The sequence below is a fragment of the Glycine soja genome, chromosome 9 (assembly GCF_004193775.1).
Source record: "Glycine soja cultivar W05 chromosome 9, ASM419377v2, whole genome shotgun sequence".
In the NCBI taxonomy this organism is placed as follows: domain Eukaryota; kingdom Viridiplantae; phylum Streptophyta; class Magnoliopsida; order Fabales; family Fabaceae; genus Glycine; species Glycine soja.
The window spans coordinates 39,219,826-39,244,502 of NC_041010.1; the positions used below are offsets into that span (position 1 = coordinate 39,219,826).

The 24,677-nt window shown below is 31.0% G+C and overlaps 1 protein-coding gene across 1 annotated transcript; it reads left to right on the forward strand.

Annotated features, from left to right (window-relative positions):
- The first annotated feature begins 10,605 nt into the window (after positions 1-10,605).
- On the forward strand, positions 10,606-22,294 carry LOC114368817 (zinc finger protein BRUTUS-like). The gene is made up of 14 exons (XM_028326079.1): positions 10,606-11,195; positions 12,530-12,739; positions 13,573-13,767; positions 13,901-14,256; positions 15,239-15,467; positions 15,912-16,080; positions 16,179-17,414; positions 17,502-17,673; positions 17,801-18,016; positions 18,086-18,223; positions 18,611-18,845; positions 19,010-19,069; positions 19,482-19,553; positions 21,755-22,294. Exons 1-14 carry the CDS (start codon positions 10,899-10,901, stop codon positions 21,884-21,886), a joined length of 3,717 nt encoding a protein of 1,238 aa, XP_028181880.1. The 5' UTR covers positions 10,606-10,898; the 3' UTR covers positions 21,887-22,294.
- Positions 22,295-24,677: the final 2,383 nt, after the last annotated feature.

The window sequence follows — 24,677 nt, forward strand, 5'->3', positions numbered from 1 at the left end:
TTACACAATGTATTTTATGAAAAGTTGTGACTCTTCACAATTGGATTTGAGTTCCAACGTTCAGATTCACTTGTAATCGATTACTAATATAGTGTAATCGATTACACTATTTGAAAATCATTTTGAAACGTTGCAAACCATTTGAAAATATTTTGAAAACCAGACTAGTCATTGGTAATCGATTACTGCCAACTGGTAATCGATTACCAGAGAGTAATCATTCTGGTAACTTTAGAAAATTTGAGAAAATTCTTTTGTAAAACAAAACTATACTATTTGGTTTTTGAAAAAAATCTTTTTATACTTATCTTGATGCTTTTCTTGAAGTTCTTGTACATCTTGAGTCTTCTCTTGAATCTTTACTTTAATCTTGATTCTTGATTGAACGACTCTTTAATTCTTGATACTTGCTTGACTCTTGATTCTTGACTTGAGTCTTTGACATCATCAAAATAAACTTGGAAAGTTTTGCTTCCACACTATCTTCAATCCTCAACACGATTTATTTTATATCTAAAGCCAATCAGGATTAGAATTTTGATCACTTGGTTAAGGGTTCGATACAAAATGTTATTATTTATTTCAATAGTTATTGGCTATGGAGATTCTTAATTGTTATTAGGTTAACATTATAGAAAAAGGCTAAATTGTAACTTTGGTCCCTCTGGTTTGATGTTTGTGTGATTTTGGTCCTCAAAGTTTAAAATTATCAGATTTGGTCCTCCAAATTTAAAATTTGTGCGATTTTGAAATTGCAATCTTAGTGTAGAATTCGTTTAACACTTTAGTAATTCCATTGAAGCTATTGAAAGCATTTCATTTGTGAAATTTCTTGTTCAAAAGAAAGCTCTTGCAATCCTGCTCAAACCTCACCACCTTAAAAATGCAAAACTTTCCATGACTCTTTTATTAGTTTTGTGCATTAGGTTGGTGTTAGTTGGACAAAAACAGACTAATATATAAGGGTGTGTCTGATTTGCTAAAAAGACAGGGCAGACAAAACAACATTGGACAAATAGTTGAGTTATAAGACAACTTTTTGTATTATACGTTGTTTGTTGATCAATGTACAATACAAGTAACTTTGTGTTGCATCTTATTTGATGTGCTTATGTATTTGATAAAATAATATAAATTTTACTATAAACCCTAGGTACATTAATAACACCTTGACGATGCAACAAGGGAGATGCACTTCCACAAAGGAGGCGTGGCCCCTAACACCACCAGGTGCAGGGCCTGATTGCACGAGGCTGCCACAGGGTCACAATGATGAAAGTGGTGGCACGACGCGACCTTGCCGAAGTTGACTTAAAGAAAAAGGCATTGCGAGAAGAAGGAAGATGACAATGAAAACATTTGAATACCTTAACGATGAAAAGAAAGAAATAATGAGCAAAAAGGAAACAAGGTGCTTGGGGACCAAGGTACGACGTTTGGAGAAAGAGGTTTAGAGAAAGAGGCGCTCATGGAAAAAAATGTGTGGAATAATAAAAAGTTAAAAAAATAAGAATAACATTATATTTTTTACTTTTGTTAGATACTGGATAAAAAGTTGTAGGAATTTAGTGAGTTACACGTTTTAGGGTGTATTTGTCCAATCCATCATTCTTTATTTTATATTCTTTTTTAAATCAAACATCAAATAAATATTTTTATACTGTTTAATTCTTTACCTTTTAATGAATCAAACATAGGCTAAACGTTCTCATCTTGTGTTAGATTGACTTGTTCAATTGCATCAAAGTTTGGTTCTACCGAATTACCCTCGCATGATTCCGCTACCACTTTCCATGACTCTGAAATGATAGTTAGGAATTAGGAAATGGGATTTATAGTCAACGGATATATTCTAATGTTACCCGATTTAATCTAATGTGTTGTTTTTAACAAATGAGGATATTTTATTTTAATTAGCAAATGCTAAAGAATGGCATGCATTGAGTTTTAGGCATTAAGATACTTGTTTAAAATGTATTAAACATTATACTTTATTAAATATTTTTTATTCCTTAACAACATCCTTTATCAAAGTTACTTATTATTACTTTAAATTATCAAATGATAAGTTATATTGAATAGTTTCTCTTTTTAACGTTAATATATTTTTTTATTTCTCATCTTAATTATGAGCTTTACTAACTTATTATTGCAACTAGCACGGTGAGAGTTCAGATTTCAGAGACGTGAAGGGAACATATTAACCACTGAATTTTATCACTTAAACCAAGGGAAATGAATATATTCAATGTACTAGCTAGTGTTATAAAAATGTTACTAAGGTTTTATTTAGAAATAAGAAATGGGGTATCCAATGCTTAATTTCAATCCTTGCTATACAGAATAAAAGATTCAAGATCATCCCGTTATCAATTTACATCCTTAGTCAAACACATTGCTTATATAAAAAGAACATGGCCTAAAACTGAAGTTGAGAAATCCAATATGTTTGATTCATTTGAAGAGCATTCAAAGCGCAAAGACACGCTAACCAGAGTGGGAATTTGTTGAACAAAATATAATTCGAGTGTTGTGTAAATTGCATTCTTCTTCTAAATATGTGGTTTATGCATCAGAAATTTTTACTTACAGTCAATTAAAGAACCTCGTCGTATTAGATTAATCAACCTCGTCGTAGTTTCCGGTTCAAAGCATAGTGTTATATATCATTGTAAAACAACAATAACAAAATCTTATTTCATTAGACGAAATCGGTTACATGAAGCATAGGAGGCCATTCGAACCGATTAAAAATCAAAATCTGAAATATATATCATTGTAAAACAAAATGGTCGATTCTTTCCCGTTAAAAAAAATTGTAAATCTGAAAAATGGTTGATTCTTTCACGCCAAGATTGATGCTGTCTGTTTATCCCCCGGAAAATCAAATTACGTTGAGTGCCTAATACACACTCTTTTGTTATACTTTTATTTCCTGCTTCTTTACCTTTTGGCTACCAATAAGACTCAAAGTGGAATAAAAGGAATGTGATATTGAAGAAATGAGGAAATTATCCGAAGTCTTATCTGGTCAGACTCAGCACACTAAAGACACATTTTTCATCCTAAAGAATCGAAGAAAGCATATTTGGAATTGCTTTATATATATGAATCGAAGAAAGCATATTTGGAATTGCTTTATATATATATATATATATATATATATATATATGAATGATACATTAAACATTTTTATTATCATTTGATATGAAATATTTATTGATTTTATTGATACAGTACTAAATTTAATATTATTCGAATTAATCAGTTATTGATATTTATGTTAGACACATTGACAGTGGGGATAATGCATTATGCATGGGAGCAATACCTAGCTTAGAGATAAGGTTGATATTTGTAGTTGAAGATATGAACCATGATCTAATTAGTGGATGGGTTATCTCTACATTAGCTAGAAAGATTAGAAACCAAAAATATATAGAACTCAACGTAAGTGTAAAATTGATTAATCTTCCATATTTAGAGAGAGAACACTGGTTCAATTTTCTAGTGGAATTGACAATTGCCTTGGGGATTGGCACACTTCTTTCGGTGCATATAAATGGTATCCATAAAGGGGTTACAACTTTGTGGTTGCATCCGGACAAATTGAAATGGAAAACATCTCAGACCCATCAGCACTTGCATTTCTTGATTGAAACATCAAAAGGAAGGAAAAAGAAAGCGTTGACTTGCATCCATAATTATCATCAGTACGGTACATTTATTTTTTGTCTATACGTGGATTACATCGATGGGCTTTTGATAAGGTTTTATAGGATAACAAGTAGGTTGCATACTAGACTAGATTGATTTTGGAAAAAAAATAATTAGAATCTTTTTACAGGTAAAGATTTTGTTTATATTTTACACTATTTATAAATTGTTTTATATATATATGATAAGATTATTAAGTTTTGTAATAATTTATATTAAAAGATGTATTTATGATATTTTTAATTGATTAATAATATAAAAAAATTATATAATAATGTATTTTATTTTAGTTATTTGAATATTTTCTATTCTTTTTACTATTGTTGTAAATTCAAATTAAGTATAATTTAAAGTAGTTTGAACAGGGGTAAACCTGTCTAGATTAAATAAGGTTTTGTAAGGTTAAAAATTTGACTCTCTTTTTCTTTTATTAAAGGTTCGAGTTTGATCTATTTAATGGATATGTTTTATTCCTTAATTAATTATTTTAAAGTCTAAATAGACTAAAAAAATCTTACTTAAACTTTTCTTTGTAAGCTTAGAATTTTTTTGCATACGTTTTTTTTTGTTTATGAAAACTTATAGAAGTCGGAAATTGAAAAGAAAAAAAAAATCTTTAAGTGAAAATTAGCTTATACATAAGTTAAAATATTTTGTTTTTTAAGAAACTTAAATCATTTAGCTTCTTGAAAAGCTTATTCTAACTTATGGATAAATTTATTTTATTTTATTTTCTTATTTTTTATAAGTGCTTATGAATATGTTTATTCGAGTATGACTTTACTTTACCTTGTTGTAAGTCTATTTAACTCATAGGACCATCTTTAAAAGCCTGAAATTAATATAATTCTCCTTGTATATAAATTGAAATAATTATCCTAAATAATATTGAACTGTTTTTAGGAGTCATTTTTTAACAAGAACGTTTTAGGGAGTCATTTTTCAACGAGAGTGTTTTAAAAAATAATGAGATCATTTTTATAGATTTTTCTTAACTCATTATCTCTTTCCATCTTTCTATAGGTCTAAGAGTGCGTAATTCCAACGGAAATTCTCTTTCTTAAAGGTACACTAATAGAAATAATGGTTTCTCTTCTCATTATGGAGAGTAACTTGATAGGTTCCATTTCAAAACAGACTTGTCAACTGCAACACCCATTTTAGTTAGTTTTTTGGCTGGAGTAAAAATTTAATTGAATTATTTAAAGTAAAAAAATGTGATGCGACAATATATGAAAATATGATTTTTTTTTTACGAATTATATAAAAGTATGAAATATTATTAAAAAGTAAAAGAGAAATATTGATGGATTTGTTGGTTAGATGCTCCAATACATCTATAAATTGATCTGACATGTTATTGATTGTGAAATACCAAAGTAAAAAAAAGTTCAACTTATTTCTATAATGTACATTAGACTCGGAAAGACAGATTTTTTTCTTTTATCTTTTTTGTTTTCTGTACGTTCTTTATTCATGTGAAGTTTATTGTAAATCGCATACAATGATTTGTCATTTGACCCCGTTAAGTTGCAAGGGGATGCCTTAGCACTGGTGCTTGAGTTTTTTTCTTTCCACCCTTTGTAACCCTTTTCACACTGTCAACGATTTGTCAAAACCAAATTGGAAATCTATGTTGCACAGTACTGAAGCACTTTTGTTTCAATCGTGCCTATACTACTAATATTTTAGTCCTAATCAACCTGATGAAAAATTATTTGGTGAAGAAAAAGGATATATGGATTCACTTTTGGTTACAAAAAACGAGGTTAAATCAGACTGACCGACACCTGAAACTATTTAAATAAAGGATCCTTTGATAAATTTAATTGGCTCGTCTTATAACTTAATTAATTTATATTATTACAGATACCTATAGGCACTTTCACTAAAGTTGGGTTGCATGATGCCCTGATGTCCTGTCAGTAAAATAAAATAAAATATTCTAGGTTAAAGGAGCTTCAACATTAACATTTTTTTGGTTTTTAATGTGTAAATTGGATAATTTAATCCTTAAAAAAACAAAATATTCAATTTAGTTATTGAATGTATGAAAAGTATGATAATTTTGACTTATCATTAAATTTGTGAGATAATTTTTATTAATTTATAATATTTAAGAATTAATTTGACCTTCAATTCTATTTTTGAAGGACCAAATTAATATTAAGTTGTAAAATTCATGAAAATTTATCATGTATATAAGATGTAATTATTTTACTTTTTATACATTCAAAAACTAAATTAAAAATTAAATTTTTTCAATAAAAATTGTCACTAATTTATGTATTCAGGTACTGAAATGGTCTTTTTTTAACCCAGATTAAAATTATATTTAAAATTTAAAACAATCTAATTGAGTTATTTTATTCTATTTTGTTTGTTACAAATTTATGATAATAATGACGATGATAATAATAATAGTGGGAGTGACCATAATAATGACAGAAACAATAATAATAATAATAGAACTAACTAATTGTGGGTGATAATAATATTAATAATGAGTGTATTGTCGTGGGTGATGGTGGTAGTGAGTGACAACAACAAAAATAATCATGTCAAAGGTAAGAATTACTTTTTTAAAACTAAAATTTAAAATCATAAAACATATTTTCTTAGTTTTAAAAATAAATATAAAAATATTTTAAAAATGAGTTAAAAATCATTTTAGTTCTATTTTGTAAAAAATATATTTTATTTTTAAAACTGTATTTAAAAATAAAAAATGAAAAACTTACGAATACCCAAAACAGGTTCTAAATTATCACATATTTATATATTTAGGGACAAAAATTTTCATTTTATTTTTGAATAAGGTCAATTTTTTTAAAATCACGTAACATTACATTTGAAAATTGAAACAATTCAATTGAATTATTTTATTTTATTTTGTTAGAATCCTATGGAATATGGACCAGATTTTGTAATATATTACCCTGTATTTGAATATTTTGCCTATTAAATTTGTAGGTTAGTAGACTTATGTAGATTATTGACTTGTAAGCTGAGTTTACGACACGAGCCAATAAATTCGTAGCATTGCTTTGGCATATTAAATTCTTAATAGAAGGGGATGGGGGAATTGATTATTATGGACAAGAGGGGCAAAGAAATGAATGAAAGTTGAAACCTAGGAATGTGTTGTGCAAAGCCAAGACAGGCTTAGGCATGGGGATGTCAAGTGCCAACTAATCCATGACACACACTATGCTCGTGCCTCCCTTCTGCCCTTGCCAACTCTTTCAAACTAACATAACACCTTCAATGTCACCGCCCTCATGTTTATAAATTATCAGATTTAAAATCAATTTTACTTTAACTTTTAATTTAATATATTTTTTTTTTAAAATAAATTATGATTTTATATTTATTTATTATTCAAATTTCAAATTAACTCTAAATTAAAGAAATTAATCTATATATAAAAATATCAATATGAAATAAAAATTTAGTTTAATGTGTAATTTTATAATAAATATTTTTCGTCAAAAATATTTTTTTTATATATCAACCATAAAATCACTCATTAAATTTAAATTTTGTATTAATTTCAATAGATTCTTTTAGGTAAAGGAAATATGGAATCTAAAATAAATATAAAATAATTTTCTTTAATTTTTTAAATAAAATTAAAATTTTGCTTAAATAATTTATTATAATCATTACATTTATAACTTAAGATCATACAGTTTCATTAATAAAAAAAATAATTACAAATAATACATCATATCTTAATAAAATTTATCAATTAATAATTTAAATTAAAAAATATTAAAAATATAAAAATATAATAAAATAAAATCTTTGGGGCCTAAGAGAAAGGCCTCTTTGACCTTATCGTCTCCACGGTCTTGAATGTGACTTCCCCCATTTGGAACCAAATAATTAAGTCCAAATTTGATACATAAATATTTTTAACCACTTGCTTACTTTCTTTATTTTTATGTTCAGTTTTTTTTTCTTTTTACTTGATTTGGTATTAGTTCTGTATATTGCATCAAGCATTATTCTTCTCTCTTCTTTTTTTTCGTTTTCTTAATGTTTTGTCCATTTCTTTGGATGCTATTCTATAATGAAAATCACGGCTCCTTTTTTCTTCCCTCTCTAAACTAAAATATAGTATGTGCAGTCGATTCCTTTTGTAGAAGGTTTTACAAATTTTCCTATTATATATATATATTTATATATTTTAGATAAAGTCAAACAAAAACAACGCCAGCTTTTTTCTTGTTTCTTTTCTTTACTTTATACGGTTTAGATTATTGACGATTAAGGTTCTGCCCCTTTGAATCAATAAAAGTAAAGGTAAAACTTTGCAAAGTATGATTATTTCTTTTTTTTGGATATAATTATTTCAATTTTAGGGTAAATCGGTAATGAAAGTATAGCCAAAAAAAATTATATTTGTTGTCATAAAAGTGAGTTAAAAAGTGTTTCAATGAGTAATAATAAAGTTTAATTTTGATACACTGTTGTAAAGAATTTTACGTTCTCAGTGAATTAATAATGATCCAAAATATAGTTTTTAATACAATTATTAAAAATTAATAATTTTTATGACAATTTTTATAATAATATAGAAAATATTTACATTATGAACACATTCCAATTATAAATTCATAAAACAATAACTGAACCTTTTAAGCATAAGTGAAGAATCTTTTGAAACACGCGTGTAGCTTATAAAATTAAAAGAGGTCTCACAAAAAAAGTTGACCAATACTGAGTATTCATTCTTTTTAGTTCATAAGTATAATCAAGTTTTGGAATGGGAATTAATCACATAACCGGCTGTTTGAAGAATCAAAATTTATGCACAATTTATTAGAAAATCAAATACTATAATTACCATAGTTATAAATAAATAAATAATATATATTTATATAGAAATTAAAGGTAGCAATATTCTTCCTTCTAATTTCTAAAACTCATTTATCTACTCTAATAGCAGACAGAATGATACTTTTTTTAATTCTCTATTAAAATCTAAGCACATGCTGATTTTTTTTCCACATATAATATAAATAATGAATATTCCAAGTCATTAACTTATGTGAGTGATGATGTATGGTGTGGAACCACGTAACACTAATTTAATACATTCAATTAAAATTTTTGTCTCCTAATGCGACTTTCAGCCTCACGTTTTCAACCACGACGTATATAACACTTTCGATTATTACACAAACCTCTCATATCATATAGTTATCCTCTTTTTCCTGTACGTTCATATCATTTTAAACAATTTTCAAACCCTTTGAACGATTACGAGCTATAAACAAATACTGTCCATATATATATTTTTTTCATTTCCCCGTTTTTCTTCCTTCACAGGTTTGCGTCTCGGTTCATGACTTCCCCCACTCCACAATTTATTTATTTTTTGAATAGGTAATGACGTAAAAATTTTGTTTATATAATTGGTCCCTAAATATTATTTCATTTACTAATTAAACAGTTCTTAAATAATATGATTATGAATAATTCCTAAAGTATTAAACATTTATCAATTTAGTCTTATATTGATATACTTTGCTGAAATTAATCTAAAAACTAATTAACAGTATTTTAATAACTATCCCATCATCCCCACGTATTGGATTCTTGGTTAGACAATTTTTTAAGTTTTTTTTCCGTGTATAATGATCAAACGGAAGTTTAAACTTAAGATTTTATATATATTATTCCAAATATATATTATTTCAAATCTCTTACCACTACATCAATTTTAATACTTATTTTTTTAAGTTTTTTTTTTCATTTTTTTATGTTTGTTTTTTTAAACCGCGCAATGCACGGATTTCATTGCTAGTTTGAATAATGAAGTATATACTAAAAATATGAAAGTTATAAAATACAAAATGCACGTTATATATATGTAATAGCTATTTATATATTTAGAAAAAGTTAATTTCTTTAATTTTCCGTAATTGATTAATTAATTTGAATTTTGGCCAAAAGCAAAAATTATTCTTCCTTTTTAATTTTATCATCTAAAATGTTGAGTGTATTTTAAACAGTGAAGTGTATACTAAATATGTGATAGTTATAAAATACAAAACAGTAATTATATAACACTAGCAATTTTTATATTTTAAAAAAGTTAGTTTCTTAAATTTTCCGTTATTGATTATTATTCATTTGGAATTTGGCCAAAGGCAAAAGTTATTCTTCCTTCCATTCTTTTGTACAAGATTCCAAAAGATTGTTTCTTAATTATTTGCCACTTGTACGAAAATATTATAAATACAGTACGAAATAAATTATTTAAAAAATTTAGGGTGCTAGCTAATTTGATTTGAACAAAATATTAATTTGCACCCATGCTCATATTAATTATTGAGCGCGACTTTCTTTGTAGATAGATAAATCACATATGAACACTTATTTTAAAAATGGAAAACTATAATAAATTTATTGATTCCAATCAATAATTGTCGTTGAAGAGCCAAATTTGCAATATTGGCTTTATTAAGTAAAATTTGTTTACATAATTCAATTTTATGTATATAATCACAATTTTATCTTAGGTTCCAAAAAGGTGCCTTCATGTTTATTGAAATTAATAAATCTTCGTGTGTGTAAGAGTATTTTTAGTTTGAAAATATTTCATTGAAACAATGAGAAAAAAAATGAAGGTCTTATATTTTAAATTTATGTATTTTAATTTGTAAAAATTTAGAATAGATGACATCAAACCTAAAAGAATTAATAAAATATTCTATCTCCCGTTCTCTAGCTAGAACTAGAAGAAAAATGCAAATGTGACTCTCGTCGTGACTCGCTACCCTAGTATGACATCATCATCCTATGTGGCAATTCTAGCCACGTGGCAATGGCACAAGTATATAAACATCACTCGTTCAGAAAACACCACCTCTCAGGTTTCTTAATCTTATCGCACTAACCAAACAGCCCCTTCTTCTCCGCTTAGAATTAGAACGAACGAAACAACGAAAGCGTTACTCTTGCAATTGCAATCAGCGATAGCGAAACAAACACACCCTATCTCTCTTACACACACGCGCGCACTCACGCGCACACGCCATTTCTAACTAAGCAATCGACGCGCCCTGCAGTGCAGACCTAGAGATAGAGAGAGAGAGAAATTTTTTTCCCGGAAAATTGAGCCACGAGAAATTTTCCCGACGGAAGAGAAAGAAAAAAATTGAAAGCGCATGGCGACGCCGCTGACGGGACTGAACGGCGGCGGCGGCGGAGTGGCGGTGCTGACGAATCCGGTGAACAAGGTGGATTCCTCCGCCAATGGCGGTGGCGGATTCGGCCGGTCGCTGTCGGAGTCGCCAATTCTGATATTCTCGTTCTTCCACAAGGCGATTCGGAACGAGCTCGACGCGCTGCACCGATTGGCGATGGCGTTCGCCACCGGAAACTGCTCCGACATCCAGCCCCTCTTCCAACGCTACCGTTTCCTCAGATCGATGTATAGCCACCACTCCAATGCCGAAGATGAGGTGCAAGTTTCGGAACCGTTATTATTCCTTCTCAATTTTATTATTATTCTTCGGTTCTTGTTCGATTGCGTAATCGAGTTTCCTTCTCTGAGGAATGAATGGTGTGGAAAACGATGGTTGATGCTTGATAGCTTTAATTTAAGTTTCAGTGCGTTGTTCTAGTATATAAATATAAATATATAATCCTTTCGTTATTCTCGTTACTTTTTTTCCCCCACATTTTGATTTTAATAAGATGAACTAGATGTATATATAGATAGATTAGAGAATCCGCATATGGTTCCCAGTTCTTTTTTTTTTTCTTCTTCTTTATTACTCTGTATAAAGATTGTTATTAATTAATTACAATCACAAGTAGTGTTCAACCGTCCATGCGGCTTTGGTTGTTTCACTGTGTGAAGTGATTAACTGATTATTTATGTAACGGCTGTGATGGTTGAGCTATGTGGCTATCTCTAAATAGCTGCAATCAAATTGATTGCATTCTGATTCATGGCTGAACTGAGCTTTTGAATGATGGTTAATAATTGTGGTTAGCAAACAGCTTGTGGCACATAAAATTATTCCGTTTCTAGTTGTGGTTGATGCAAAATGATTGGGTCACCCGCACGCCTAAAAGAATTGGAGGCATCTGTAACTGTCGGACTTGTAATATGTTTTTAAATATGTGGACAGGAATGCTGTGAACTTTGCTAATTGCAGATTTATATTATAAGGGTTCCCTTTGTATTTAATATATCCTTTGTAGAACATCCTATCTATGAAGTACGGACTTTGACATGGACACTAAACACACTAAACACACTAAACACGGACACTCCGACATGGTTAATGTCTAAAATATAGGACATGGGGATACTGCATACACACACAAAAAGAGAGACATCAATGAAATGAAATATGAGTAACATATAGCAAAATATCTAAATTGATAGTATATTCATCTTTTTAAACAAATCTTCTATATTTTTTCAAGTGTTTGAGTTGTGTAAAGCTGTCAGCTTAAGTGTCCAAGCCAACAAAAAATAATTTTTTAGTTGGGCACCTTATAAGAAGTGTCAAATAAGTTTCAAACAAGTGTCTAGGTGTGTCGGTGTTAGAAATGTGTCCGACATGTCAAATTATTTATGCTTTTAAGGCTTTATGCTATATGCTTCGCCTTAGGATCCTATAGATTTCTTGATGGAGTCCAATGACTTCTTTTGTTGATTTTAAGGCTATATGCTATTAGGATCCTTCCTACTTGCTCAAACCATTGTTCTATTAATATGGATATATCACTCCTTTTTTTGCTATGTTCAAATATTCTGAGGGAAATCTGTTCTGGAATGTAGGTGATTTTTCCAGCTCTAGATATGCGTGTGAAGAATGTAGCACAGACATATTCCCTTGAACACCAGGGTGAAAGTGATCTTTTTGATCATCTATTTGAGCTGTTAAACTCTTCTATCCATAATGATGAAAGTTTCCCAAAGGAGTTAGCATCCTGCACAGGAGCTCTGCAGACGTCAGTTAGTCAACACATGGCTAAGGAAGAGGAGCAGGTATAAGTTTAATGAATAATTCTTTCATTGATTTCCACTGGACTCTTATTATTTGATAAATGCAAAGTTTAAGATAACAGAATGGTAGAATTTGTTTCCTCCCTACAAGCTAAAATTCCTACTATTTACTATTTGGTTATTTCAGGCTAGGTATGGATTTCTATGTGCCATAGTTACAAAAATTATATTTTCCCAATTTATGTATTCTTTGCTTACTTGATGGATTAAATATTCTGGTATTGAATATTTTTCTTAACCCAACCGTGAGATCTTCAAGTAGTGAATAGTGATTCAGTAATAGTAATGAATATTATAAAATTTATTAGCAATAGTGATAAAGTTCGTGTCAAATAGACTGATTGGATGCTGTCTCTAATGTTAGCAACTACAGATTTTTCTTCTGCAACGTTCATTTGCTGTGAATACATAGTTTACAACTTTAATAACTTTTTATCTTCTGTCTAGAAAGAAAAAAAGGAGTAGCTGGTCGTATCATGTATGACAGAATTCAGATCAAATTTCGCTAATTTGTTTTCTTTGTTGACATGAGAATACCATTTATAAGAAAAACAAGCAGTCGAGCATGCAGATATGTGTATGTTTATGATAAAATTTTAAAAAATTGTGCATGTGTCTATCAAGCAGAAAATTCAAACAATTATCATGTGTGGCATGCTTACATTTTCATATTTGACTGTTGACCTTAAGGAAGTTTACAAAACAATATCATAAATGGTTCATTGGGGTAATGACACCCTTAATTTTAAATGGATGAAAAATCTTATTCTGATTGTGTTGTGTGTTTAATATTTATGTTTGTTGGATGATATCAGGTATTTCCACTGCTTCTTGAGAAGTTCTCTCTTGAGGAACAGGCATCTTTAGTTTGGCGGTTTCTCTGCAGTATTCCTGTGAATATGATGACAGAATTTCTTCCATGGCTTTCATCATCTATATCACCTGATGAATCTCAGGATTTGCAGAAGTGCTTAAGCAAGATAGTGCCGGAGGAAAAGCTTCTTCAAAAGGTGTAGTTTTGTATGTTTTTTACATCATTGTTCTTTCCTTTTCATTTTTGTTGCTACTTCATGCATTGGATACAATTTCATGTACATTTGGTTATCTTGGTAATGTATCTGATTATATTCTTGCTTATTGAAGGTTATTTTCACCTGGATGGAAGGGAGAAGTAGTGCTAACACAGTTGAAAATTGTTTAGATCATTCTCAGGTGCGATGTAGTCCTAATCCTTTAACCCATCAGAATGGGAAAATAAAATGTGCATGTGAGTCCACAGCAACTGGGAAAAGGAAATATTCTGGATCTAGCATAGATGTTTCTGATACCATGAGAACACATCCTATAGATGAAATATTGCTCTGGCATAATGCAATAAAAAAAGAGTTAAATGAGATAGCAGCACAGTCTAGAAAGATACAACTCTCTGGAGATTTCACTAACCTGTCAGCTTTCAATGAAAGGTTGCAGTTCATTGCTGAAGTTTGCATATTTCACAGGTATCATATTTTTTGTTTTTTACGATTCTGTCCTGTGGAAGCATCTTGTGTTTCTTCAATTCAAATTTTTCTTGTTTTGAGTTCTCTTTGGGCTAATCTCTTTTGTTTTTCAATCAACTTAATTAGTTGTTACTATTCCTCTGTTCACTTTTATTCTATCTTTTTGTTCTCACTTGTCATATAGGAAAAGAAGAAACAATAAGTACAGAAAAATCAATTGGAAGCACAGAAACTTTTATTGCTCCTCACTTTCTCCAACTTATATATTAATACTGCAACCTGTAGGGATGCTAATACAAGAATTCATTTGTTGTTTCTCACTGTCTCCAACTTATGTAAAATGTGCCAATAATTGGATTAGTAATACTGGGAGGGGAAGCCTTAAATACAATGATAAGGTTACTACCTTGTCACCTTGAGGTCCCAGGTTCAAATTCTGGAAACAACCTCTTCACTTGCAGAAGTAATGCTGTGTATATATACTCTCAGTCTCTGGGCTCCCTTTATAACATTAGTAATACTAAATGAATAAAAGAAGAAAAATAATCCATCCTAAAGGAGTGAAACAATGGTTGTCAAGACACTTCCATAGAATGCAGATATATTATTTTTCTATTAGAGGAACTTGTCATGTTCATTTTATTTTAACGTCCCATAACATATTGATTGACAAAACAATTATCATAAAAGATTAAAGTGTAGTACTATCTTAAATGCTATCCTCTGTACTACATTCTTTATGTAGTGTTAGAAGTGTGTAACAACTACAATGAATGGTTGAGAAATAAGCTGTCATGGAATACGGATGTAGTATTTTTTGCTAAAGGACCTCTCATGGTATCCTATAGTATATAGATTGACAAAATGATTGTCAAACAAAAAAGGTTAGCTACATTCTTAAATGTTATCCTCATACTTCATTCTTTATGCGAGTTAGAATGTGCAACAAGGGATGGTTAATTGATTATTTCTATGAATGCAGTATTGCAGAGGACAAGGTTATTTTTCCAGCAGTAGATGGAAAGTTTTCTTTCTATCAAGAACATGCTGAAGAAGAAAGCCAATTTAATGAGTTCCGGTCTTTGATTGAAAGTATTCAAAGTGAAGAAGCAACATCTAGTTCAGAAACTGAATTTTATTCAACATTGTGTTCACATGCTGACCATATATTGGAAATGATACAGAGACATTTCCATAATGAAGAAGTTCAGGTGATTCTTCATTCATCATGAAATAATTTTTCTTAGTTCCTTATTTAAGATGTGAATGTGTTAGCAAATGCATTGTTAAATGTTAAAATTACAATAGGATGATTAATAAATTGGTTGGGGTGATTTTTGTGTCCTATGTGTAGATCATTTCACAGCTTATTAAAGCTTGAGAAATATGAGCATTTCTTGTATTACCTAATTATTATTATTATTATTTGATAGAAAAGTTTGACATAGGAAGGGAAGTTCTCTACTTAGTTCAAAGTTATATATATATATATATATATATATATAACAAGAGTTTGACAAAATAGTTGCTTTATCAAGCTACCTTTTTAATATATAACTTGTAGTGATTTATCATTTAGTGAATGATTGACTGAAAAAATGATTCACTTATCCAATTTTAATTTTTTCTATATGCCTAATTCCTCAATTCTGTAGGTTCTTCCTCTTGCACGGAAGCACTTTAGCTTCAAAAGGCAACGTGAACTTCTCTATCAAAGCTTATGCATGATGCCTTTGAAATTGATTGAGCGTGTCCTGCCATGGTTGATTCGATCATTAACTGAAGATGAAGCACAGATGTTTTTGAAAAACATGCAATTAGCAGGTTCTGTCTATTTTTGAATTTGCTTCTTGCTGAAAGAAATTATATTTTTAAATTTTTTTTTATGTCTTCTATATTTGACAATTTTCAACTTGTACCAGCTCCAGCAATAGATTCTGCTTTAGTCACACTTTTCTGTGGTTGGGCTTGCAAGGCTCGTAAAGATGGTCTGTGTTTGTCTTCAAGTGTATCAGGTTGCTGTCCGGCCCAGCGATTTACCGATATTGAAGAAAATACTGTTCAATCTTCCTGTACTTCTGCTTCTGCATTGTCTGGTAGAGTTTGCTCGGTATTAGCTGAATCAGATGGGACCCAACAAAGATCAGTCAAGCGAAACATATCAGAGGTGCACAAGAATGAAGATGTCTCTAAAACTTCAGAAATTGAAAGTATTCAGAAACAATGTTGTAGTGCCCGGTCTTGTTGTGTGCCAGCTTTAGGAGTCAACAAGAATAATTTGGGGCTGGGTTCACTCTCTACAACCAAGTCCTTACGCTCTTTGTCTTTCACTGCTTCTGCCCCATCCCTTAATTCTAGTCTTTTCATATGGGAAACAGACAACAGTTCATGTGATGTTGGCTCTACAGAAAGACCAATTGATACCATATTTAAATTCCATAAAGCCATACGCAAAGACTTGGAGTATTTAGACATTGAATCTGGAAAGCTTTGTGATGGTGATGAAACAATTATTCGGCAATTTAGTGGAAGATTCCGGCTTTTGTGGGGCTTATATAGAGCTCATAGTAATGCTGAAGACGATATAGTATTTCCTGCCCTCGAATCCAAAGAGGCACTTCATAATGTGAGCCATTCTTACACGCTGGACCATAAGCAGGAAGAAAAATTATTTGAAGATATTTCATGCGTTCTTTCTGAGCTTTCTGTCCTTCATGAAAACATGCAAATGACCCATATGTCAGTGGATTTAAGTGAAAATGATTTTGGAATTTCTGATGCCAATGATAATATCAAAGAGTACAATGAGCTTGCAACTAAGCTTCAAGGGATGTGCAAATCTATTAGAGTGACCCTGGATCAACATATTTTTAGGGAAGAGCTCGAGCTCTGGCCATTGTTTGGAAAACATTTCACTGTGGAAGAACAAGACAAGATAGTGGGCCGGATAATTGGAACTACAGGTGCTGAAGTTCTCCAATCAATGTTACCATGGGTAACTTCTGCACTTACACAGGATGAACAGAGCAAAATGATGGATACATGGAAACAGGCAACTAAAAACACCATGTTCAATGAATGGCTAAATGAATGCTTGAAAGAAACTCCTGTATCTACATCACAGACAGAAGCGTCAGAGCGTAGCACTTCTCAAAGAGGTTTCTATTGCTTCTAGTTTCTTTCATGTCTCATAGAAATTGCTGGATGGATAACTAAAAGTATAACGTGTTATGGTTTTGTTCTAGGTGGTGATTATCAAGAAAACTTGAACCTGAATGAGCAGATGTTCAAGCCAGGTTGGAAAGACATATTCCGTATGAATCAGAATGAACTTGAGTCAGAAATCCGGAAGGTTTATCGCGACTCAACTCTTGATCCAAGGAGAAAGGCATACCTTGTGCAGAATCTAATGACAAGGTTGGTTCCAATGACCATAATTACCTTGTTTTTATATAATTACAACATAATAAACTGCATGTTCATTTGATAGCAGTTTAACTAATTGTCTTCAGGCTTATGTTGATTAGTTTTTTGTTTACTGTAGTCGCTGGATAGCCGCCCAACAGAAGTTACCTAAGGCTCTATCTGGGGAGTCTAGCAAACAAATAGAAGGATGCTCACCATCATTTCGAGACCCAGAGAAAGAAATATTTGGTTGTGAGCACTATAAGCGAAATTGCAAGCTTCGAGCTGCTTGTTGTGGCAAGTTATTTACTTGCAGATTTTGTCATGACAATGCAAGTGATCACTCAATGGATAGGTAAGTTTTTCATGGACTTCTTAATATTTAGTAATGGCATGTATTTCTAAATGTGTTTGATAATTGCAGAAAAGCAACATTGGAAATGATGTGTATGCAGTGCCTAACTATACAGCCAGTTGGGCCTATATGCATGTCACCTTCATGTAATGGACTTACAATGGCAAAGTATTATTGCAACATTTGCAAATTTTTTGATGATGAAAGGTACATTTTGTTTACTTCTTACTGTATTTTGTATACTTGCATATTAATGTCCGTAGTAATTGGTACTTTCTTTCTTAAGTTAGCACAATCTTAGTTTACAGTAACCATTAATCCTTCTCTTGGTTGGACTTAAATTGTTTCAAAACATTATTTTCTTCTTCATGCTCAAGAACTTTCAAAACATTCATCTCAATAAATTTCTTCTTTTATCAAACATAAATAGTTTGGTATGTTTAATGTTATATGATTGTCTTAGCAAGAACAAGAAACACTTGGAAATGTATGTCCTCTCTGATTTAATTGGTTATTAATCTGTCAACTTTGTTGGCTTATTAATTTTATTTTTCATTGTATTTTGATTCTTAACTTTGCATCATTCTTTCTCAGGAATGTTTATCATTGCCCATTTTGCAATATATGCCGTGTTGGACAAGGGCTTGGGATTGATTATATTCATTGTATGAAATGCAATTGTTGCCTGGGGATAAAATCAGCATCTCACAAGTGCCTGGAGAAAGGCTTAGAAATGAACTGCCCAATTTGCTGCGACGACCTGTTCACATCAAGTGCAACAGTGAGAGCTTTACCTTGTGGGCATTACATGCATTCATCTTGCTTTCAGGTATGTCATGCCCATTTAAAGGTTTAGTAACTGCAGGCTTAAAAAGAACATAGAGAGTGAAAATCTGTATTTGAACCATTTGTCTTCTATCTTCATTCTTCTTCTTCGACTTGGTCTGAAAGAAGGTTTTGGATTCAATCTTATAGCTTGTTGTAAAATGTTAGGCGTACACTTGTAGCCACTACACATGTCCAATCTGCAGCAAATCATTGGGAGATATGGCGGTAAGAATATTTTCTTTTTACATAATTACTATGAAGTTGAATCCTCTAAAGTTGTTTTGTTGATAGGCATACAATTCAATACATTTATTGATCCTTAACAATTCTATTCTATGCATGTGTTAGAACACTAATAGGAATTTGAGATAACTAAAGAAAGAGTGTAAGAGTAAATGTGATCCCATTGGCACTTGATTAGAAGCTTCAGTGAAAAGATAATATAATTACAAATTTATAATGCACATGTTAAATCTCAATACCTTAAATTAACTAAAGAGGTAATTGTAGGAAGTTAATTTTTGTTTTATCCCATTTTTAAGGTGTGTTGGAGTGAGGGAGTTCCTTTGGGAACCATTTTGTTGGTAGTTTACTTCAACTATTGGGGGCTCACTTAGCTGTTTCTTTACCTACCCAGGTTTACTTTGGTATGCTTGATGCTTTATTGGCTGCTGAGGAGCTTCCTGAAGAGTACAGGGATCGCTATCAGGTATTACTTGTCTGATGAATATTTATTTGGTCCATCTAATATTAATCTTCACTTAATTCCTTTCGAAAGGTAATGTGGTTTTTATAATTAAACGCATGGTGGCTTTCTAAGAATTTGTAAATTTAATCTAAAAATGAGAAATTAGAGTGTGTTTTATGTTTTTTTTAAGCATTCGAGGAATTTTGTTTCCTCTCGCCTACCTAGTTATACTTTCTATCTTTTTCTTATGTTTTTTTTTTCTATTTAGAAAAAATAATTATTACAAAGGTTATGTCCTGCTTGTCTGTGTGTGTATAGAAGTCATGCCCCAAATAATTTGACTTGTGTATTTAGTATACTTAGTGATAGTGAGAATAATTACGTGAATACCATTTTCTTTTTGCTTTCTATACCAATATTTTCACATATTGTAATTTTTTTGTGCAAAGTTGAACAGCTGATATTTTGAATAAAATGACATTAAATTTTGATGTGACCATAGAATTATGTTTAATTAATTTTAACATATTTTCTCACAATTAAAATAACTTTTTGAGCGAGAAAATGAAAAACTGCAAGAGCAGCCATATTGCTCTTTAGTACAAAGGTAATGCAACTTCCTCATCTTAGAAAATTGAAGTTGCAGTGGCTCATGATATGAAAACATTGTCTTTTTTTTTTCTCTTCGTTTCATAACCATTGTCAATAGAATGAACCACCTTAAATACCTCGTACCGACCATACAACAACAACAACAACGCCTTATCCCACTAGGTGGGGTCGGCTACATGGATCAACTTCCGCCATAATGTTCTATCAAGTACCATACTTCTATCCAAATCATTAAGTTCGAGATCCTTCTTGATAACCTCTCTTATAGTCTTTTTGGGTCTTCCTCTGCCTCGAATTGTTTGCCTTCTCTCCATCTGGTCTACTCTCCTCACTACAGAGTCTACCAGTCTTCTCTCTACATGCCCAAACCACCTAAGTCTATTTTCCACCATCTTCTCTACAATAGGCGCTACTCCAACCCTCTCTCTAATAGCTCCGTTTCTAATTTTATCCTGTCGAGTCTTACCACACATCCACCGCAACATCCTCATCTCCGCTACACCTACTTTAGTCTCATGTTGGCTCTTGACCGCCCAACATTCTGTTCCGTACAAAATCGTCGGTCTTACCGCAGTCCGATAAAACTTTCCCTTTAGCTTGATCGGTACCTTTGCATCACATAACACCCCCGATGCTTTTCTCCATTTCATCCATCCTGCTTGAATGCGATGATTCACATCCCCTTCAATTTCTCCATCATCCTGTATTACAGACCCAAGATATTTAAACCGTGTGACTTGAGGGATAATATGGTCTCCTATTTTCACCTCTGAGTTAGATACCCTCCTACTTTTGTTGAACTTACATTCCATATACTCCGATTTGCTTCTGCTTAGGCGAAAGCCATGTTTTTCTAGAGCTCGTCTCCAAGTTTCCAACCTCTCATTCAACTCCTCCCTCGACTCTCCAAGGAGGACTATGTCATCTGCAAAAAGCATGCATCTCGGCGCTATCTCTTGGATTTGTTCCGTGAGGACATCCAAAATTAAGGTAAAAAGGTAGGGGCTAAGGGTTGACCCTTGATGCAAACCAATTGTGATGGAAAAATCGTCTGACTCTCCACCCTGTGTCCTAACACTAGTCGATACCCTATCATACATATCTTGGATAGCTCGAATATATGCAACCCTAACCCCTTTCTTCTCTAGAGCTTTCCACAAAATCTCTCTAGGCACTCTATCATACGCTTTCTCCAAGTCAATAAAAATCAAGTGCAAGTCTTGTTGGTCCATGCGATATTGCTCCATCACCCGCCGTAATAAATAAATCGCTTCCATGGTCGACCTTCCCGGCATGAAACCAAATTGATTCTCAGTAACTTGAGTCTCCTTTCTTAATCTCCGTTCGATCACTCTTTCCCATAATTTCATGGTATGACTCATGAGCTTGATTCCCCTATAATTTGCACAATTTTGTATATCCCCCTTGTTCTTATAGATTGGCACTAACGTACCGACCATATGCTGCAATTTTGACGGTGTTATTTACTGTATAAAAAATAGATTCAACAAAACAAACTGAAATAAAATAGAAAGAACAGCTAGCTCACTAGCAGTGGTGATTTTTCAACTCGTTTTTTTTTCTTACTCATTTTGATAATTGCAATGCAGGATATACTCTGCCATGACTGTGATAGAAAGGGCACTTCACGCTTTCACTGGCTATATCACAAATGTGGATCTTGTGGCTCATACAATACCCGTGTAATCAAGAGTGAGGCAACAAATTCTAGCTGCCTTTAGTGTGCTTATTTTTTGCAATAAAAGTACAGAGCTTGTAAATATATTTGTATAGCCAATCCAATTTTCCCCAAACCAGGAAACTGGTTACCTTTCATTTTATACACAATGCGAGTCACTTCCAAGGAGGCCTCTCATGAGTTTACTTTGGCTTCTCGTATGCCGGAGATAGAAGCACCAAATCAAGTCCATAGTTGTCATGTATAGGTAAAGCTTTCTTCCAAACTTGTTTTTGTAGTGGATACGCACTAGCGTTGCTTTACACAGCAATCGTTGGGTAAAGGGAGACTATTTGAACTATGCCAGCTTTTGTTAGATTCTTTTTCTTTTTCTTTTTATGATGTGACGATATATACTAAATGATTCTATGGGGCTTACTTAATAAACAATAGCATATCATTTTGAGCACAATTGTGTGGTTATTCTATCAATTTAGATAGTGATAGACGAAGGAAAGGTCGGATTGAAATCTCATTATAGTCATCACGTGTTACAGGTTAAATTAAAACTTTAGCACATATGTAACGGGCATTATTTTAGCGTAGCAATTTAGATATCTTTTTCAAAAAGCACGTTGTCATAAAATATATATTAAACGTTTTGTGTGAATAAAATAAACCAAACTGAACATATGGAAACTGTTGAGTTCAGATAAAAAAAATGGGTAGTAATAAGATGAAAACGATTTCATTTGGTTTGCTCTATAATTCTTTTAAAAATAAAATTACATTAGCCCTAGTTTGGTCAAACTCACCCATCCTTTTTATTATAGCTTGGTCAAGTTTCAAAGTTCATCAGAACAAAGGTTGCATTTTGAGGCTGATTGCTTTGGGTCGTGAATTGTACATCTTAATCCACGAAACCTTTGGACAAGAAAATATTTTAAAAAATGATGAAACCTTAGCATCGGCTCTACATCATGCTCAAAAGTGGAAAATAATTCTATATTTTTCAATTCTTTTCTGTTTGTTTTCCCGGGCCTAAAACCCAACACACTATGGAAAAAAAAAAGTCAAACTCTTTTATTTAAAAAAACATGCATTTTTTTTTATAATAACGATTACATAGACAGTCAATTTCTAAATCAGAACCAATTAATTTTTAACTAATCCTTTTCACACATCTAAAAAATAATAAAGAAAAGGAAATGATAACAAATATTTCCAAGATAAAAATTATAATATTAAAATTTAAAAATATGAATGAACAATGCACTCATTTGTAGTCTAATTTTACCATATATGGTAGCTTTGGTTATTTTTATGACAATTATTTTAAAAAACATGCATAAAATAACTTTAATGTTTAAAATTTATTTGGTGGTCAAGATAGGGTAAAATATGAGAATAAGATAAGAACATAATATGATAAAAATATGATAAATTTAATCATATTCAATATTTAGTAGGTACTGGATAACAATAAGATATAATATAAACTATATTCAAATGACAAAATTACTATTTCATAAAAATAACATTTAATTTTATAAAAAAATAATTTATTTTTACAAATTACGAAACTTAGAGAAACATTATAGTTTTAACTAAATTATGAAAAATTATATTTTATTTTACGATTAAATTTTATTAAAATTATAAAAAAAGTGATGTATTTTTTAAAAAACTTTAATTGTTATTAAATATTTTATTATTATTTTGAATAATAATAATAATAATATAATTTATAATATTTTAATTAAATATAATTTAAATTTATATGTCAAAGTTATTATATATATGTTTTATAAGTTAATATATTATTATAAATCTTATATATTTTTTGCGCGCGGTCACATATATACATATATATATATATATATACATATATATATATATATATATATATATATATATATATATATATATATATATATATATTACGTAATAAGCTAAATATAATAATAATAATAATATAATATAAACATACTACATAACATATTAAATTATATGTATTTACAATATAATTATATATTTATAGTTATTTTAATATTTAATATATTACATAATCGACGCTGATTCTGACTCTGAATGGATCTGCCAAATATTTTTGCTTGCTGACTTCCTATACGTTGTGACATAAATAATGGTAAATTCCAAATCATCTGTGTAAATCAAAGGTTTAATTCAATAATCATGAAATTGTGGAATTTTGCAATCGGTTGTACTTGTCTGAATGTTGTAGCTTGCAGATTCTATGAATCAACTTTCTTTGAAGATCATCTGTTCACCATTTAACTTCTCAATTGTTTATTTAACCCAGCGTTACTCGTTAAGATAGTAAACAATCCCTTTGTTGTATTGTAGTAAATCTTCCCATGTTGCACAAAATTTGGAGACGTCATTTGTTCACCCATCACAGAGCAAATTCGATATTCTCTCTAGCAGAATCTCGAATGGTGTTGGTGATCAAATGTGAATCTGCTTCATAGAGCTAAGATCTCCAATATTATAATTCATTTAACCTACTATTAATATAGTACTATGGGAAGTTGGATGTGGGCACTAGTTTTAAAAAGTATATAATGATGGAGAAAATTTGGCATACAGAGATTCCTTAGCATGCAACAGTGACTTGCTACTAAAAGAATACGCATATTAATGCAATGGCGTCACTTTCTTGAAAGAAATATATATGGTGAAAGGTAATCCTCTTTCCTTCGTATTTGATGAAATAAAGGGGGGGAAACAATGGTTTGGTTGACTTCATCAGTTACAAACTTACAATTAATGGCAACTGAAAGATTTATAATGTAGTACCCAAAACTTGTCCACTTCTGTTGCTAAAGTTCCTA

Bases quoted from the DNA above. Each gene is read 5' to 3' on its own strand.
- LOC114368817 (XM_028326079.1), top strand. From the start codon at position 10,899: ATGGCGACGCCGCTGACGGGACTGAACGGCGGCGGCGGCGGAGTGGCG. The intron at 15,468-15,911 runs GTGATTCTTCAT...TCAATTCTGTAG, and splicing joins TCCATAATGAAGAAGTTCAG to GTTCTTCCTCTTGCACGGAA. The intron at 19,070-19,481 runs GTAAGAATATTT...TTACCTACCCAG, and splicing joins AATCATTGGGAGATATGGCG to GTTTACTTTGGTATGCTTGA.